The 21,289-nt window shown below is 34.0% G+C and overlaps 1 protein-coding gene across 1 annotated transcript in view; it reads left to right on the forward strand.

Moving 5' to 3' along the window:
- Nucleotides 1-20,367, forward strand: part of LOC129988392 (cell adhesion molecule DSCAM-like) — a 259,443-nt gene extending 239,076 nt beyond the window's left edge. The window contains exons 21-25 of the mRNA XM_056096614.1: nucleotides 241-405; nucleotides 3,175-3,362; nucleotides 4,762-4,843; nucleotides 11,442-11,540; nucleotides 18,603-20,367. Coding sequence (XP_055952589.1) covers nucleotides 241-405; nucleotides 3,175-3,362; nucleotides 4,762-4,843; nucleotides 11,442-11,540; nucleotides 18,603-18,631 — 563 coding nt within the window. The 3' untranslated portion in view covers nucleotides 18,632-20,367. The remainder of the gene's footprint in view (nucleotides 1-240; nucleotides 406-3,174; nucleotides 3,363-4,761; nucleotides 4,844-11,441; nucleotides 11,541-18,602) is intronic.
- Nucleotides 20,368-21,289: the final 922 nt, after the last annotated feature.

A 21,289-nucleotide genomic window follows, 5' to 3' on the forward strand; every position in this document is an offset into this window, starting at 1 on the left:
ATTCTGTATTTTACAAATGAGTAAGAGCTGGAATATCAGTTGGTTCTACCGCTGCTACTCTTGCTAAATGAGTGCGTTCATGACCTTTCGTCCTCTGATAAACTCTGAAGAATGTGAATCATCCTTTAAAGTTTAGGCTATGAATTTGGGTTCACTCTAAATTTTTCAAGCCTTGAAATTGACGCATCAAAACCAAGTGTTTAATTATTTCCTAATGAACATTCGTATTTATTTCCTCAGGAGGGTCGCCCGATGCGGTCTTGGTGAGCGACGAAGCTGTGCCTTTCTATCTGGAGCTTGAGGTCGTGCTTCCCGTCTCTCTCTCTCTGGTTGTCGTCGTCGCTGTGCTCGTGCTGGTGTGTTTGATTGTGAAAAAAAGAAATCCTACTGAGACCTCACAGACAGGTACCGCTTTCATTTTGTGCGTCTAAAATGAAACCTTTTCAGTGCAATATCCGCAAGTGTAATAGTGAGGCGAAATGGTATGGTCTTTTCAAGAAACGAGTTTTATAATTCATATCTCACGTTTAATTTAAGTACAGTGTAACCTCGCTTACCGAGCATAATTCGTACCCGGATCTTACTCGTAATACGAACCACTCGCTAAGCGAAACAACATTTTCCCACTGGAATCCATGTAATATAGAACAATGCATTCCATTCAGAAGAAAAACAATCAAACAAATTTAAATAATGTAATTCATAATGCATGCCTTTTAACAAGGAAATTGTCTAAAGGCATTTTGGCTACACTTCAAAATTTGCTTAAAATGAGACACAGCATAATCTTTAAATGAATTTGTAGTACTCATAGCTGCTCCCAAATTAGGGTGATGCCTTTCAATGAACAATGCAATAATTTCCTGATAAGACTGTTATTTCCACCTCTCCTGGTCAACTCCCCACCGCAAATTTTAGTTGTGACACAAAAGACAGCTCCATAAGTTCTTCGGCAGTTCTTCCACCAGCTCATCGATGTCGTTGCTATGCATCCACTTCTAAACCCATAATCTTAGCCAAAGACACCATCTCATCGATTAAGATATCACAGACATTGCAGAAGCTTTTCAAACTCGTCTTTGACAACGCAACATTTCCAAGTTCCTTCCATGCAATAGTAAGAATGTCTCCAAATAAACGCGAAACCGTCTCCTTGCCGCTCATCATGCGAATCACATTTGACTGCGCAGAAAACTTCCAATCCTCCAGTGCGGTAGAGCTCAATTTGCTGACACTTTATTTCACTCCTTATTCCCCTCCGAAACCATCAAGAAGAACACATTTCCCATCCTTGTCTGTAGTTTCTCACACCAGTTTTGTGTCTCACTATATTCTAACATTTTATAACAAATAAAGTTAAAGGATAAAAATATTGTAATATTTAAAAGTAAATTTTATAATGTCTCCCCAAATTACAGGAAGCATAAAATCATGCGCTTTGCGCAGTACGAATGCATTCAATCTTTAAAGGAACAAAACAAATATAGCAATACTTTTACGAATTATTTAAAGTTATTGATTTGTCCTTAAGAAAATGGTTATGCTAATATGAAAAATTAAGATTGAAAATGAAATAATCGACAGACAATTATAAATTACAATAGACTTTCGCTTGAAACATCCGCGAAAATTATTATACTTCATTTCAACTACGCCGGATAGTCCAAAGCAAGAAAGTAGTTAAATATTATGCATATGAAATGAGATTCAATATTATGCATAAACGATGCAAGACAAAAGTTATTAAGTTCAGCCGTTGAATGAATAATCAAAATGAGGATTGCAGAATAAACTCAGACTGTATAAATCGAGAGAAAAAAGATTTGATGCCCCTTCAGGGAATGCAAAGCAACACATCATCAACACATTTTACTTTTTCATATACTGAAAATACAACGAGAAAATATTCGTAATCTTCAAAAATTTCGAACTTGAGATATGACAAATCCCCAAGTTTCAAATTTCTATGAGTTCGAAAACACATTTTTAGAGCTATGTTAGTCTGTCTGATGTATATGAGCACCACAACTCAAAAAGCAATCTGGATGAAATTTGGTATATACATTTATCATCAGAATTGCTGATACATACTGAAATTTGGATCAAATTTTGCAAAAAAAAATATGTTACATGACAGTTTGTTAGTCTGTAAAATGATGTATATATGAACTGATAACTTAAATATGCAATGGCTTTGATAAATAAAATTTCGTAAACTAAAAATGCAGATCTGATCCAGCCGATGGAAAGGAAGGCATAAAACACGGCTGTTGAGTTTTCATTGTATTACGAAGCATAAAACGAGCCATACTACTTTACTCGGTGTGAGGGAGAAGAATTCGATTTGTGGGTTTCGTAAATTGATAATAGAATTTAATTTCTGGATAATCTATAAACTATATTTAAATGTGATATGTTAGTTTGAAGCGTATTATTTACTTTACACACAAAGTTTACTGAGGTATTTCGAATGACTTTGGTTTTCCCATTGAGTATTACCTGCTTCCTGAGTATTACCGGTTACCTGCTTGAGTATATTTTTTTCCCGAGATTGCTAAATCTTAATGCTGAACTGAACAGCTTAATACTCCAGCCAATAAAAGTTTAAGAAGAGAAATAAGTAGCATACGGCTGAAATTTATCCCCCCGATAGATTGCTACCAGTGAAACGTTTTTACGGAGGTCACTAAATATCCCTTAGAATTCCCCATTCAAAGGTTCTAAATAACAATACTTATAGAAGAATCACTATTTACATTTCTCATTATGACCTTTTTCCGCCCATTTAATAACAAATAAAATAAACAAAATTGAAATCGGACCGATACTCAAGAACAAATGATAAGGCTTCGTAAATATGGAAATTCTGAATTTTTGAGTGAGCTCAGTAAGGAAGGAGGGGGAGAGTCGCTAGGTGATTTTTGGAAACTTGTGTAAAAATTCTCCTCTAATAATCTTCTGTTAAGGAGGTAAAACGATCTATATACTGGTAGCTTTACCCAAATTACTTCTGATTTTGATGTTTTCAAGTCTTTAATGATTGTTTTACTTTAAAAATTATGTTACGATTAAAAAACTCAAGGTATTATGTTGGAATTTCAAAATTTTTTTAAGTTACATTCATACTGTCAAAAGATTTTAAAAGAAACTTATCATATTACAAATGATTTTCAGCGGCCAGTGCCACGTACGTGTCGAGGAAATCCCAGGCAGGGGAGTCCGTGCACTTATGCGAAATGGAGAAATCTGTCTACCAGAGACCAGTGAGTCGAACCGACCCCATCTACTACCCAACGCCCTATGCGACCACTCACATCGCGGACGGATCCTGCCGGAAGTCTCTGGAAGCTGTGGAAAGAGAAGTAAGTGATCAAATCCCGGCACCAATTGCTGTCAAACAGAAGATACCATTCATACAGTCTATACCCTTTGATTCAGAGTGAGACGATCTTTCAGATCATCTAGCCTCTTATCTTAAATATTTTAACACAATTTTTAGGAATTAACCATTTTGGGGGACCAGCTTTGTTCACCAAATTAAAAAATTTTTAAGCTGTTAAATGTTTAATATATAATGCATTTAAAAAATTCATCTTGTCATTTGATACAAGTGGGAAACACGAATGCAATTCAACATTATATTGAAAATTAAAAAGAGTTTAAATTACGAAATAAAAGCAGAAGTGAAAATGTAACTATGGGGCAAAAATCGTGCATGAATGATGATGAATTTGAATTCCGTCATAATATTTAAAAAAATTGCTCGAATTCAGCAACAAAATTGATTTAAATAATATTTAACTTAAGAGAAAATTTTGCAGACATATATTGATAAAGGTAATTTTTCGAGTTTAATCTTTCGAAACTAGCTTTCATATTAAGATAATATGAAGTCTAGTTTTTTATGATAATTGTTTGGAAAGATATGAACAGCAATTTCCATAGGCAAGTCATAACGATTACTTGTAATGCTATGGTTAAGCCTATTTTTTCTTCTCAATTAAACTTTCAGTTTGAAATCTATTTCTTGATTTCTTTTATGTCATGTTCCCTCTGATTGAATGACTTTTTGATGACACGGCGAACATTCTTCAAAATATTCCTAATAATTTTTGAAGTTCCATTCATTAACTAAGCGGAGCCGTCAGTTCAATGAAACTGTAAAAATATTCGCTGAAACAGTCTGAAATATGTATGATGTTTTTACATTTCACAATTACCATTCGACAAGAAGTAATAATTTCTGTGCCACATAAATTAGCTTTTTATTTATATGAATGTTTCAAAATCATCTCCTCTTCCCAGATTTCTCGCAAATCTTTTTTCATCTCAAAGATCATACTTTTCAAAAAACAACTGTAAAAAAATGCATCGCCATTGACCAGCCGCTATTACACTTCATTCACAATTTGAAAGGGGTATTCAATCACCCTGCTAAATCTATTTTGTATTAAATATTTAGAATAATAAACTTAAAATATCTAAATAGAACATAAATCAGGAAAAAGGTTTTCATCCTTAGATGATTGAAAGTGAATTCTCTTTAAATTAAATTCTCACACCTAATAGGTCTAAAGCATTGCAAGGATCAACTGATTCCAATATGGAATACGAAGTACACACAAAGCACCTGAGGAATTGTTGTGCCCAGCGGAAGTTATGTTTACTTAAAGCGGAAGTTAAATTTATTAAACTCTTTTATGCGATGAACTAGAAAAAAAAAATTCAACGACTATTCATTGCATTCTGTTCATATTTCAGCTTCAAGACGAGCCGCAATACGCCACAGTAAAAAGAACTCCCCGACCACCCAAATCAGATGTTCATATTTACCATTATCCAGGTAATTATTCAACTGATCTTAATGAATTTTTTTTATTTATGGTTAATTCAGTTTGAATCATTCAATAGCATACGAACTTTGTAATGCTTGAATGCTTCTGCACTTGTTCCTTTTAAATATAAGTCATCGCGAAAGATACACAGTTTGTTCAAGCAAACAAAGAAAAAACTCGAAATTTTAATATATATTAACTATGCATAAGAATAATTTTAATGAAAACTATAATTTCGCCAGTCCAAATACTTCTGCAGCAGTTGGAATAGATTTTGGAAAAGCTAGTAATTCTCACAGAGAACGTCCTTCGTGCTCTTCTACTTCATCTAAGTAGGTTCAACTCGGGGAACTAAAAGCCTACAGGATAAAATCTGGAGAGTTTTGAGAGCATCTAAACGATTCAGGCACTCCTAAATAAATATGACACATTTCAGATCTTGCTCATCCATCAAGAAACAAGGCTCAAATTTTTCTGTAATGCGATGCATATTGTCATTCAAAATTGCGTAAAATGTCATTTTACTGATGCCCCGATCATTAGCAATCTCATAGACATTTTAAAAATTATCTGCACGATTCAAAACAAGCATTTTAACGTGCAGATCGTGTATTAGTATGGAAAGTTATTTTCATATTTCGGAATGTTTTTGGTGGATTGTATGTCCATTTAGAAACTTCCCGCGCTTCATTTAAATGAGGATAGCTAGGATGAAACAATCACCTACATAAGTTAGTTCCTACGACTAAAGCTTCAAAAAAAAAGGTTTGCATCAAATTTACATAAACTTATTATTCTTCGATTTCCGAAATGCAAAATGTTGCTAAATATAGAATGTAGTGGTTCACTCTAATACTCATAAGATACTGACAAAATAATATAACATTCTTGGAGGAAAAAAGAAATAAGAAGGAGAAACCGATTCATGTGCAATTTTAAGGTTACTGTTACGCCACCTCAATACACAGAGAAGTTCGTTGGGTGACGTTCTAATTATGAAAGTTCCCATAATTCTGCTTAGACTGGAAATTAATATTTGGCATTACGTACAATATGCAAAAAAAAATTCATAAATTGTATAAGAGCTATAATGCAAACACATATGTAAATGAAAATTAGTTCATTTAATAATTAAATAGCATTTAATAATATATTGAATCAGTGGCGTAACGGCTGGACGGGATGTTAAAAGTCCTTGGTACCAATTTTAAAGATCTCCGATATAACAAATTATTAATGAATTTGTCACTTTTTAAAGACAAATATGTTGAAGGGGCGAAATTTATTCCTCGCGTCATACGCTCGCAAATCCATCGATTATGAATGGGAGAAAACTAATGCCCGCAGCACAGCCTTTTCATGTTCAGAAATGCTATTAATTGTTCGGTTATTATTGTAATATTATAATAATAATTTAACAATTAAGCTATCTGATAATCATATATAAAAGGTTGGAACTATTTGACTAAACGATTTCATAACTAAATGAATTCCGATATATTAGTTACAACATGGCAGTATAGTAAATTTGTGGATATTTGTCTAAGGTGTTTCAAGTTCATACCCAATTGAGATGTAGTTCGTGGATGTAAATCATTCTTTGATTCTCATAAAGATGTTTAACAGGGCTGAAAAGACCATTTATTCCTAGATGTATAGGACAGCAGGAAATTGCCCACAAGCCACTCACACATTCGTACTATCCACCGTCACTACCTCCGCCACTGTTTCCACGTGCAACCTTGTAGCTTACACTGATAAGTAGTTGAAGTGAATGCTAGAATCAGTATTTCCTTCATTTTCATAAATATAGAAAGTTTTCATCGGATATTTTTTAACTCCTTGACCTACGAATTTAAGCAACTTTCTGATCATATGACACATCCCAATACGGTCATTTATTATTTTAATCCCTATAACAACATATGAGCATTTAAGATATTGAAGCGTTTTTAAGTGACTTTTGTACTTTAAATTACTTAATACTTTCACTTAATTGCAAATTTAAAATTCGGTAATTCGATGCACGAGTCCGACTAATCATTGTATACCAAGGGGTTAATAATAAGGTTAGTCGTATTTATCAAGTCGGACAAAATAAATGAATCCATGTGAGCAATCTATTCTTATATCAGCAGCGAGAACTAATGCACAAAGAATAAATATTCAGATTCTGTAGAATTTTAAAGGGTTTTCTTTCCACTTTGAATTAGTAAGTTAATAGTGCCAAAGAATTCTTAATGCTAACTTATAGGAGATCATTAAAAAAATCATTTTCTTATTTCTTAAATGAAAGACTTATCTGCCTGTAATGCCTATAGATAAGTTATTTATAATATGAATATTAAAGGTGTCAAAATCAAACGACCTTTTCTATTTAAAACACAAACATAATCTAAATTTATGTGAGATACAAAAATAAAAATCTGCTTTTATAGAAACAGATTTATTTCGAATTTTCAGAAGAAAAAAAGACAGTATTAAAGTTAATGCTTTTTTCTGACATTTATCATTTCTTCTTTGTTGACATCATTCTTTTTAGGGATATATTGCACGCAGTTATTACTTTCAAAATTGAACCAAGGTAATGGTTAAGGGTTATTTATATGACAACAGACTTTTCTTTAAATTAGGAAAACAAATACTTCTAAATACGGAAATATTCCAACTTCCGAATGCTTTCAAACATTGTTATGTAATAATATTTTCAAAATGCAGGGATCCCAACTTCGTTGGATTTTGCCTTGGAATCTTAACACTTTTGAATCTCTTTTTCTCTCTTTGCATACCGTTAGATCAGCGATTCTCAACCTGTGGGGCGCGCCCCCCTTGGGGGGTGCGAGCACACTAGAAGGGGGGCGCGAGAATATCCAAGATAAATTATTATTTTAAAAAATTGATTAACTGACTGAAAGGAAAGCACACATACACATAGAAAACAAAATACATTTCCACATATTTAATAACTTATTAAAGTAAAACAACTTACTTAATCAAAACGTACTAAATTAAAAACAAATTTAATAATTATTAGTGACTTCCTTGGGCCTGTCTTGCAGAGCGAAGTTTTTCGAAGGAAGACTTAATATTAGAAATAGCCACTCTCAGATCTGTTTCTATATTTTGTCTTCAAAGAAAATCCAGTTTCACAAAGGTAGGATGTTGAATGGTAGTAGAATGTGAAATGTCCTTGTTTTAAATGCAGAAAAATCATCCTTAATCCTGCCTAAAATTCAAATAGTGATTTATTATTAAATTGTCTTTTAGTCTCGCCACTTGTCATGAAGTCTATGAATTTTCCTTCCTCCTCAATTGAGAACCCTTCGGGTCTTATGAAATGAATCCCTAATCCACTCGTAACTTGCTATCAGTTTGTTGTCAGCATGAAAATACTTTTTAAAATTCTTTGCCAGCATGGCTAAATCATTTTTAATGGTTACAAAAACAACTTTTACATGCTCTTCTTCAGCCTTATAAGTTTAAGTACAATCGTCCACATTTGCAAACATTGCTATGTTTTTTGCTTTAAATTTCTGCTCCACAATTCCAATTTTTTTACAAAAAAACATTAACTTTATCACTTGTATCCAGCATATGTGTATTTGCTCCTTGGAGTTGAAGATTCAATTTCTCGAATATGTCGACCAAGTACCTCAATTTCCCCACAAATAAACCTTCGCGAAAATTCTCGGCCTCCTGTCTATTTTCTTCTTCTAGGAAAATGCCGATTTCTTCTCTTAATTCATAAACACGTTGCAAAAATTTCCCACGTGATAAGCATCTTGCCTCGCAATAAAATAGTAATGCTGAATATACTGAACCCATGTCTTTACTAAGTGCGGAAAAGATTCTCGATTTCAGGGGTCTCATTTTTATATAATTTACTACGGTTACAACCGTAGTTAATACAATATTCATACCAGGACTCATTTCTTTCGAAGCCAAAGCTTTTCTGTGGATCATGCAATGTGTGCACTAAGGTGATTTTTGTTTTACAAGTGCTTGTATACCTTGGAATCTTAAGGACATTGGACGAGAACCATCGGTGCATATTCCGACGCAATTTTTCCATTCTGTGTTTGCCTCGTTCATAAAATAATTTAAAATAGCAAATAATGCGAGCGCTGATGTTTTGAGTTCTATTGATTTGCAGACATATTATGTACTACTGACATATTATCAGAAATTTGAACATAGGCAATTAAATGAGCATCTATATTACTATCTGTTGCTTCGTCAAGCTGTATTGAAAACAATTTGTCACACAACTTCGAGAAAAGCTGATACTGTACATCTTCAGCTATACCGCTAATTCGACGAGCAACAGTGTCATTTGAAAGAGGTATGGACTGCAATTGTTTTGAAAAATTATCTCTAAACATAGTTTCTACAATCTCAATTGTTGCTGGCAAAATAATCTCTTCACCAATGGTGTGAGGTTTTTTTACATCTGGCTATTTTATATGAACTTTGTAAGATGCAATAAAGCTTTTTTATTCACAGACAAAGTTTCTTTCAAAAATGATTTTTGCTTTTTATATGATTTTAATTTTACTTCAAAGAATTCTCTAGGTTTGTTTATGTACTCACTATGAAGCGTTCCAAATGTCGTTTAAGTTTATTAGGTTTCATGCTGTCTGCGGCCAACATTTTAGAGCAAATGATACACAGGGGCCTTTCTTCTCCATTTACTTCAGTACTGGTAAACCGAAAATTTAAGTATTCTTGAGAATATTTTCTTGATTTTATTTTCGGAACCTGCTCGTCTGTGTACTTGTTGATGCTTGACTATCGTCTAATGCGCGCTTACTTCCGCTTAAAAATTTATTCATGAATCTGCATAAATCTGCTGCCGTGAATATTCAATATAGTAAATTGCAATCAACACGAAAACATATATAACATACACATTCATGATTGATTCGATAGCGATAAAAGGATCGATTCGAATGGGACTGGCTGGAATTGAAACTTGCGTTATCGAACATTTTCCTACTTCCTATGGGAAAACATTTGATCCGCACATGATCGAGACGGCATCACTCGTGTGGATTCCCGTTCACAAACAGTGCTTTTTTTTCCCACTTTTGTTTAGTCATGCTTCTGTTTTATTTCTTTTATTATTCGAAAAAAATATATTCCCAGTTTAAAAATTTAGCTCACCCCGTCTAGGTTAACTTTCATTAACGAATTTTTCTACTTTCATATTCTTTTAACGTTATTCCCCCATTTGGCTTTCATTTCAAATATAATATTTAAATTTTCCCCGCTTTCATTCGTTTCATCTGTTAACCGTCCACATGGCAAAATGCAAATGTGGTTTCTCGCCAACGTTGGCTCACTTTTACTCTTGTTTTGGAAGTTAGTTAAAAATAATTTAAAAACAGAATCCAAAATACTCAATATACTTTATTGTTGTATACATTTTATTGTAAGCGGGTGTGGGGGGAGCGATGAAAATTATGATTGAAAACTGGGCCGCGAATACTGAAAGGTTGAGAAACGCTGCGTTAGATATTGCCAACGAAGCATTGTACAAGTCGGCATACAAATGCCGAGTAAAAATGTTCGCCACCCACCGACTGAGACTGTTTGCGGGAGCACAGTCTCAGGTCGAACATTAATTTATTTAGAAGATATAAAGCTTTATTCGCTTTCTATAAAGATCGAATACTTTGTGTGATCTCGTTGCAAGTGACAGGGGACTGTTTTAGTGCAGGCATCTGCGATTCACGCACAAGCGGTGAAGCTTTCTTTGTTTTAGTTTTGAATTTAGTTATTTTAGTTTGAAAAATTTTAGTTTTGAAATTTTTTTTTCTTCGCATTTCAGCGTTGCGTACCAGAAGACTGTTAACTCATTTTTTGTGGGTAAACAATGCGTCGATGAAATAAGACTGGTAATCGGTCATTGGAGATGCCGTGATTCGTTATTAACAACTGTCTATACAGTAGACTCGCTCTTAAGCGACGCTCGTTACTTCGGTTAGTGGTAAGTCATTCCTTTCTGCAAAAACTTGAAATCTCCTCACCTCCAGCACATGATCTGTCTCCTAACGTGCTCCTACTCAACATCCTTCTCGGCCACACAGGGATAAAATAGCACTTTATAAGTTTGCGATGCTATATGATACTTTATAATCTGGGCGCTCTCCAGAATCCAACAGATCTCCGGTTTCGTATTATAAAGTATACTGCATTTAGGAATTCTAAAAAGTAATCTAGCTTTTTAAAAGAAAAAAAAAAAATTGCATATTGTTAAACGTGCTGGCCCGAAAAGATAATCGTTTCAAGTTGTACGCGGTCCAAGGATTACACACCCTTGATGTAAATCATATTAAATACTGATAGAAAATCATTTTTGAATTAAACCTTTATCCCTTGTGATGCCAAAGTCTTTTACCTATTATTGACAACTCGTTGTGAATTGCAATGTATTTCTTTGGCGCGATGTTTCAGAAGCATGGCAAACGTCGGTCGACTGAAATCGGTGTGAACGTAACTGCCGTCCATTTCGAAAAGGAGAGAAAGTCCACGAAAGCCGATAAAATTTCTATTACTCTTCCCCATTTACAGAGCGGTGTCCAATAACTCTATGTTGTGTTTCAGTTCACATCCCCCCGGAGCTCTTAGACGAACTCCAGGCCACTTCGTCACAGTGGGACGACGACGGGAGGTCTTCCTTAATGGACACAGGAGCATACATAGGTCAGACTAACATATTTAGTAATTTAGAACGCCATATCTTAAAAGTTTTCTTTTTCTTTTAGATTTAGTAACTATAGGAATCTCAAAATCTACATTGAATAAATTATAATTCCTATATTTTTGTACTTAGTCTTCAAAATAGAGTATTTTTCAGGGAAGCTGAAACTTTAGATCAATCGATTCTTACAAGACATGTATACTATATGATCATAAGTATCTGGTCACTTTCAGATTTATGCATTTTTTCCTATTTCTTCTAAACGGCGAGACGAACTGGCTTTGGATTTCGGACGTGTAAAGAACATTTAAATGGATATGAAGCAGTGAAAATTCTTTGGCGGGCATAGTTAGGAGACTGTACAGAAATGGATGAAAAAAAATCCCATTTCACAGGAAATGGATTGTAATTTTTAACTTGCATCAATAATTTTGTGTACTGTGGGAAGTGCTTATATATAAAATTTCGTAAAAAAAATAGCAAAGCATATCTGGAAAAAAGTGAATTTTCTTTAAAAAATCCCTAATTTTTCGGAATACAATATTAACTTCGAATTTTTGTACAATACAAACTGACAATATGCCAGTGAATCGTCATATTAAAATATAAAGTTAAATATTGGAGAAAATTTGTATATATTTAGTAAATAATTTTTAATTACGCGCTCGTGGTATATAAGATAATTATTTTTTCATAATTTACAAACCCAAATACATAGGTAATAACGATTGAACGCCATTAAGATTCAAAAGAATATTAGCACTGGAGCAAACTGCTTTTCAATTGCTCTCTAAGGATAGGTATTTTCATGCAAACTGCCTTTGGCGATCAGTGGGCCGAGATTATTGACTTTCTAGGCTGTTAAACTATTAATATGAGATGCATTTCTTTAAAAATACATTACATTTTGTAAATTTATGCGATAAAAACAATGAATTGATTGAAAACATTTTACTGAAATGACAAAGTTTATATATTACGAAATGAAAGCGGAAGTGAAACTCCTACTATGGATTTAATGATTGGCAAAACACGTTTGAATATGTTGATGGAGAGTTTGAATCCCATCATAGCATTTAAAAACAATGTTTCAGATAGTGTATCAAACTGAATTAAAAATATTATTAAAGTTAAGGGGAAAAGTATACGAAAATGAAATTTTTATCATTAAAAATTAAATAAATCATTTATTTTTTGTAAGATAATTTTGTTAAAAGATATGAGTATCATTTCCAGTAGGAAAATCATAATGATTACTATGGCTATACTTAAGATTAATATATGAGCTCCAAAATTGAAACATTTTCGAGAGATTTCTCACCAAATAGAATCGTGACAATTTTTTTATGGTAATTTTAAAAGCCATTTGTTAGGTTTCTGATATCATCCATGATTGCAGACTTTAAGTGCGTCTTTGGACGATTGGCAGGATTTGACGTGTTTAGCGAGAAACCGTACGTTCATCTTAAATCTTACCGCGATTATTTATTGATCTGATAACGGTTCAATTTATTTTTGAACTTTTTGTTTGAAGCCTATTTCTTAATTTCTTTTATATCTTCTTTCCTTTGACTGAATGTCCTCTTTAGTAACAAGGTGAACTATCTGCACAACACATCTAATAATATTTTGCAGCTTTATTAATTGTCTAAGCGAAGCGTTTTTTTTCTATACAGCTATAAAAATATTGAATGAATGAAGCAGTCTGAAATTCGTATGATGTTTTGTTTATATTTGACTGTTGTCATTCGGAATTAATAATAAGCTTGATTTCTGTGCCACGTACGTTAACGTTTTATATATATAGATTGATATTGTTAATTTAATTTTTGAATGGTTATATTATAAAGATGAAATCTAAGCTAAATGCCTATATTATATAAGCATGCAATTTAAATTCCAATAAATAAAGAAACATAAATAACTTTATTAGTTACTTGTAAAAACATTAGAGCTGTAATAGTATTATGTTAATTCTAGTAGAATTATGCAGCTTAATAACTGCTGTTGTTTTCGATAGCACTTGCCATGGACAAGCCCGCTGATTCGAAGTCAGCAATTTTAAGTCGTCTCTTGTTTTAGTAGCGTCAACTAGGACCAAGAGTACGATTTTACTACTCACGCATCACATTCCCTTGCACAGCCCCTTTTCACAGGCTGGCACATTCACACATCTCACAGATATAACAGATGAAGAACAACCATGCCCGAACCGGGACTCGAATCCAGGATGCCCAGATCACGGGGAAGACACGCTACTCCTGTGTCAGGACGCCAGCTTGCTTTATAACTAGTTTTTAGAATATTTCTGCAAGAAATCTGTTCAGAAGATATCTGTTCCTATATAGAGATAGGTCGACCATTGTGCCAAACCCGAAGCTGCAACAGAATATACTATAATTCGACCATTATTTTCGTATTTTACGGAACTTTCATTTTCGTCGGAAAATGGTCACCAATAGTGGAAAAGTGTGTCATTGAATCATATTTTAAATCTTTCTATCCAATGATAAGACCATTGCAGAGAAATGATGTTATACGAATTCGTAACACTAATATTTTCTTCAAAGAGTGCAATATGCTGCTGAACTTCGTTTCAGTTGGAATTTTGTTGCAGCTTCAGTAAATTGTCAGGCAACAGCTACTTCATGGCACTCGGTAAAATAGTCCACCAAAACTAGGTCTGATTGAAGTTACAGAAAAAAGTATTTAAATATTCAAAGCCGGTTTTTTTTTTTTTTTTTTTTTTTTTTTTTTTGTATTATACACACACACACTATAACGTTGCAATCAATCTTTCGTTCTTGTTTTGAGTCTTTTTCAGGTGCCACAAGCATGGCATTCTCTACACCATTTTTTAGCATCGGTGCGAAGTCAATTCTAATAAAATCGCTATTGAGTTTTAATTAACGTTTTCATGACTCCAAAATACCTTCTACTTGAACTGTCGAAAAACATCTTGAATTTTGTTCTTCAGGAAGACTAGTTGTCTTCGCCAAGAGCTTCAATCATCACTCTCCCACTTACGATATAAAACATTGAGTATCCTGATAGACATGGGAACGGATTTCTGTCACTTGAATGGCTAATTTACCCTCTTAATTACTTTTTTAAGGTACTCTATGTCTAATTACCACTGCTTTAAAAGTCAATATCATAGCTGTTATTACCAACATCAGAAAGAGTCCCAAAGAACTGAGTATCATTTTGTGGCTGGACTCTCTGGAATAACTCATTGCCAAAACTATTTATTTGCCGAAATTAGTTCATACTCTAGGACTGGTCAAATATTTAGATCTTCCAGTTGCGCTTTCTCGATCTCACTCGAAAAACAGAAACCCGCATCTGTCGTCGTTAAAATTTTGATAGATATTTGTTCCCACATTGAACAGTTTCTTCAGCATTCAGGCTATGTTTGTACCTCTCAATAAAGAATCTTTTAGGGAACGCATTTGATTTTCTTGAGAAGTTTTCTTTGTGGCTATGTTTTGGCAGAAAATAAAGGAATTTTCTCTATTCTTTTCTATATCTCATTTTTCTCAATATCCACAGTAAAGTTAAATTTTTGAAGAAACTCCGGATCTAGGATATGTGGAGCGGTGGCATCAGCAACGTAAATTTTCAGTTGGAATTTTCTTTTTCCACATCCAATTGGCACATCCAGTTTCTCACGTATTTTTGCTCTTTCATTACTAGCAATTGTTAAAGACATGCTAGAAGCCGAACAAATAAACTGCTCCTGCTATTTCTGGGACAAGTCTGATCTTAAAGAATTTATATTTGTCCTTGCGTTCATCAACATTCATCATACCACGAACAGATCCCTTCGAGTAGCTTCCCATTTTCCTTTGCTGTTCAGCTCTTCTTCGGGGGCGTTATTCAAAAAGGACAGCATTCCCTACATAAAAAGATCTTTATTTTCCTATAATCAATTGGCATATCCACGCACATGGCCCTTTTTATTACACTCCAATAAGTCATGTTCGGATTTCGTCGAGGAACGTTCTTCTTTCCGGCAGCAAGACTGTTCTGTAAATTTTATAGTTTTAGTAGGAAATCAACTTTATCATCTTTCTTCACAGAAATCGTCCGATATCTCTACTAATCTTGAGTATCTGGATGGTTTGGCAATCGTTTTTGGATCTCATGCTTCATGTCATTACTAGAGCACATTTTTTGCACCCACCGTCTCGTTGAATTCTATAAATCTCTGATGATGCTGACAAAATATTAAACTGCCATCCTAACTCAAAAATCCATCACAATCGGCTAGGTTGTACTCAATAGTTGCTCCAGGTCGGTGACTATTATTTGAAAACTTTCAGTCATCTTGTCTTCAGTACAATTCTGTAAAGATGGCTGTCTCAAAATCGGGGTTTTAGAATGTTCTCTCGTTAGGCCCTTTAGCTCATCAGCTGGTATTCTTGGTTGAATCCTTGGAGAGAGGATATAAGCAAATTAACTTTCACCGAATCCATTTAAACGTTTGCGGCATTCATATCTTCGAAGTGAGATTTGATAGCAGTCCACGTAGTTTCCCCTTCGATTTGAGAGAGAATAAAGAATGTGTAGGGAAACAGCTTGATTTGACCTCCAAAATCGTCAACTCTCTAAATGATCTTTATTTAGATTTCGCTTTTTATTTCTTCTTTCGTACTTAGGACATCTTCATCTATTTTTCCAATGCATCTTTTAATCTGGCCTTTAATTCCTTCCGTTTGACTCTCGATGTGCATTCTCGCCTCTTCTATTCAGCTCGGATTTAGCTTCATTTTATCTTGCCTTTTCTCCGTTCTTCGACTCTCTTCGGGTTCAGTTTCCATACCTTTATAACAAAGTTATCAAACCGACGTCCATGGTCATCTTCACATAAAATCCTGTGCGTGTTATGTTGTTATACTGCTGATTATTTCTGACACGAATGCTACAAAATTCTTCTCGTGGAAATCCAACACGCTGGATAATAGAAAATGACGCTTTATTCTACAAGAACAAATAACAAAAGCACAGCTGAGAAACATACACACAACAGTAATTGAAGAAATCAACAATGCCTAAACGGACAACAAAATCGCTAACTAAACGAAAACAAAAACAACAGCGTTTGGAACCACTTATTCGCAGAGCGACCAGCACTCTAAAGAGAAAAATATATTTTTCAACGAATCCTTGGCGCTTGATTCCTAATAATGACACAACCATAATTTTTGCCCTTCCCCGAATCTCATTTTTTCCCCACCATTGACGAGGAAGTAGAGAACCACTGAATATCTGTAAATATCCTTGCTCAACGATAAGACTAACGTTGTTGGGAAGCCATATTACAGACTCGAACAATGCATTACTTTTACTAAGGTTTGATGAAATATCTATCAATATAAGATTTCTGTGAAATGGTTTGAAGTGAAATAATTTTCAGTCAGTTTCAAATCAGTTCCCTCACTGCCCTCGTTATCGAATCTTTATTATAAAATGTGAGTTCAAACATAATCTTCAGAGGATAGAAGAATAATTTCTCCAGACTTTCTGTAGAAATTCGGAAAAAAAAATGTTAATTGAAAGAAATGTTATGTTGAAATGTTAATTGAAATTGAAATGAATTTCAGTTATTTTGATTATATAGTACATTTATTGACTAGTCTTTATAATCAGGGCCAGTTTTACAATTAAGTGAACATCAAACGGCAATATAACAATAACATTGCCTTAAAACGAAATAGTTATATTCATTTATCATTCAACCAAAACACGGAAGAGATAAATAGGAATCTGCTTTTGTTGAGGATGTCTCATCATTTCATAACTAATACTGCTAAAGTTAAATACTAGATGGCACCTTTATGAAATCGACATTCAATTAATAAATTACGTTCCCTAAAATTATTAAAATTTTGTATAGTCTTCCAACACATCAGAAGTAAAAAATTTGCCACCGAATCCACGAATTCAAACACACAGTGCCGTTCTTTGGATTTTTCCGGACACAGGTATGGAATGGGGCAAATATTAAAAAGTAAACACATTAAATCTTTCAATACTAGAAAGAATACCTGTAATATTTCTTCTTCAAATAGTAACACAGGTGCTTCTAAAAATGAAGTGATACATGGATTTTACTTCTCTGTTTTATTATTTGTCATCTCACTCAAATTGAGAAATAGGGTAGATAAAATCGGCAGTCCTTAAATATTGTAGTCTTTAACTTGACATTTTGAGAATCTTCATGTTGCAGACGTCTTTCAATCCAAGGAACACATTTTTTTTTCATTTCTTTTTATAACTACTACTACAAATTTGCATATTTCTAACAAATTTTGGACGAAATCCATTCAGGTGAAGTCTGTCTGTCTGAATACATAATAAAGCAATAACTAAAAACAAAGAAAGCTAGATGGATAAAATTTATAAAGCAGCGATCTAAAGTGTACATACATATCAAATTTGGAACAAAATCCGTGAAGGTCATCTGTTGGTCTGTACTTTGAGAAGCATGTAAGCGTGATCATTCAAAGACGCAAAACTTAAACATCCGAAATTCGGTGTGTGACTTCGATTGTAGTTCTGTGCCAAATTTTGCTTTTAAACCAGCCGAAAGAAAAATATCGATACTCGTGCATTAAATGAATCCCGGCGATTTATCGCCAAAGATTCATGCTATGCTCTTTCGTCATTGGCATGCAGTTAACATTACACAAGTACATTTATTAAAGAGTAAGTAGCAAAGTTTCGGAGAGACCGCTGCTTTTGTATCACTGTGATTCGTAAATATTTTATTAAACTTTGGAAAAGAATGCCCAGAATATTATATTTATTGTGGCAGAGCTTAGTGAAGGTTTTCTGATATTTTGAGTACAATTCCAATAGTCTTTCGTAGGAAATAATAACTGTAGTTCTTCAAATTTTACTCTTTAGGCGAGGAAATTGTAAAAAAGACTATGAAAACTTTTTCTGACTTGCGCATACGGTTGGACATATGATTTGTCTGAGATACCTTACGCTAATGTAGTACAGTTATTATTTCATTCAGAGACTTTGTGTTTTATCATATGATATGATTTCCGCAGGTCGAAGAAGCTCCCGAGTGACGACTTAGTGAATCATCCAATCCAAAGAAGGAAATCAAAACTCAGTTCGAAGAGACCAATCATTAGATCGTCTCCGAATCCGAGGAAGCGAAGCGATCCGACGTCACAAAGTTCAGAAGTAATGCAACATGTTTGAATGTTTGATATTTGGAAAGCGAAGGTGTGTTGAACATTTTTTTAAATACTTCAAGTGGAACTTCGTGTTAGAGCAACTTAAGTACAATAGGTGTCTTAGTGTGATACCGCCAAAACTATTGATAAAAAAATGTGTCTGTTTGCCTATTTTATTGCTGGAAATGTTTTCATACATGTTAGTTGTCGCGTATCCTATTCAAAGAAAGGAAGAAGTGCAATGTCTCAATAAAGGAGTAACTGCCGCTTGTATCATTCATAACTGTGTTTGATGTAAGTGAGCAAAATGTCTTTCTCCGATTGCAGATCATTAGTAATAAATAAATGTTGAAAACAATAATATAATATTTTGATCCTCTTTTTTCCATTTTCGAATATAAGCCTAAATTTTCCATTTGTCCACTCAGACTAAATGTGCTTTGAAAAGGAAAAAAACGCCTAATAGCATTTTTAACTCTATACCATGTTGGCCATCTGAAACATCTAACTTCATCTTTGGGATCGGATGAAGGAGACAGCGATGGCTTGGCGGTAAGATGTCGGCTTCGGTACCTGAAGGTTCCAGTTTTGAGACCCGATTCTACCGAAGAACCGCCGTGTATGCGGGTTTGGTCACAACCACCGATAGATCGGTGGTTGTAGTTTGGTGCACGTTAAATCCGTCAAGGCCAAATGTCTTCCCGTTGATGTGATGTGGAAGTTTGTAGAGGATGCTGCCAGTCAGGTTTGTTTACATCATCTGACTGCAACTCAAAATTACATGGTCCGCCCAAAATAACCTTAGTGTTTGCTTTAAAATGGGCTGTTAATGTAACTAAACTAAACTGGATAGAATGAAAGAAGAGAAACTAAAACACCTATAAAACAATGCAAAATCATTTTAAATTGTAGTACTCAGTGTTGCCTTGCAATTTTTAACCATTTCTATAGAGTCGTTATTCAGAAGTGGTGAAAATCAAATTTTAAATCAACATCTTGCATGTTATTCTTAAACATTCGTAAAACAATTGGTTTATATTTGAAACAATGTATTAAACTTTCTGCTCCTAATGCTGTATATATCTGGCATCTACATAGTCCGTGGGGACGAACGTCCATTCGTTCGATATCATTCATGCTCACTATATCTAGCATGAATGATACGACCCATAGAAACGAGTGCCAGCTAAAACTGGCAGTATACGAGACCTAATTTTGGATGACAGCACTTCTAGTGAACTTCGCTCACATTATTTGATAAAAGGAATAATGGTCCATGGTTCGAACATTCTCTTTTTACATTACTCTTAAGTACTATAAAGAAATAGATAATTAACGAAAATAGAGCAATAATTAGGAAAAAAAAGTTCAAGAGAATTTTGTATCGATGCTTCCGTCAGCTGTCCATAACTTTGATTATCCTATTCGCAATGTGTATATTTTTGGCACTCAATTAATAGAGATGCTACAGCGGACAGTAGCGAAAAGGTTCATTTCGAATTTAGTTTCCACAATTACTGAATAATGACCATACAGAAATAATTTGAAATTGTAAAACACTTTTAGAGTAGAATTTTTATTCCTTAAATTCCTTCCCTCCACCAATGAAATCTTATTATTATTATTTTTTTAAATACAGACATTAATCTAAATTTATAGTCAGGTTAAACATGTAAATTAATGAAGTTGCAGAAAATCATTTAAATTAAAAAATAAAATTAACGTATTTTTTTAAAATTCATTCCTGACTTAATTAATTACCTTAACTTCCTTTTCCGATTCCTTTTGTAAATATCTTAAATTACAATAACCGTCCCTCTCAAATTAATAACCTTTTTATTTAAATACTAAAAGCCGGTTCCACCCCCACCCCTCCTCTTTAATCTCCTTTATTCAGTTCAATATTCAGATGCAAGATAAAGTGGTTTGCTTTGTATAGCTATGCTAAAAATTTAAAGCAATAAAAATATTGCTATGCGCTTTTCTCTTAGTTTGATAACTAACTAATGATTGAACTAAATATGCAAGTTCCCCTTACCATGGATCTCGATCGATACCATTGGATGACCGGCAGAGATGGTCCGTCTCGCATCGAAAATCGCTAGGGCTGGTGACGATTCGACTGACTAAAACAGTGAATAAAAAGTTAATTTTTCACTAAGCGTTGTTAAGTGAAAAGTGCAATGGTCAATTTAGTGCCGGGATACTAAAGAGAACATTTGTGTTCAACAGCAGTTGATTCTCAAACTTTTAAACAATCCGACCCACTTATCTTCGGTGCATTATACTTTCTTTTCAGAGACGAAGAGCTCGTGATTTTTTCTGAAAGAGGTTTTTATAGACTTAAAAGGAACTTTTGCGAAAGAAAAAAAGGAAGTATTAAATATAACAAATTTTTACACAAACGATAACGAACCACTTCGAAAATAACGCGAACTCAGAGTGACTGAATCAGACGCTCACAGTGAAAAGGTTCTGACCGTGCTTAAGATGCGGCATGGAAGTATTACCTTTGGCGAAGCCGCAGGTTGGAGAAACGGGCAATGGGAGAGATG

This window comes from Argiope bruennichi, chromosome 10, assembly GCF_947563725.1.
Source record: "Argiope bruennichi chromosome 10, qqArgBrue1.1, whole genome shotgun sequence".
Lineage (NCBI taxonomy): Eukaryota > Metazoa > Arthropoda > Arachnida > Araneae > Araneidae > Argiope > Argiope bruennichi.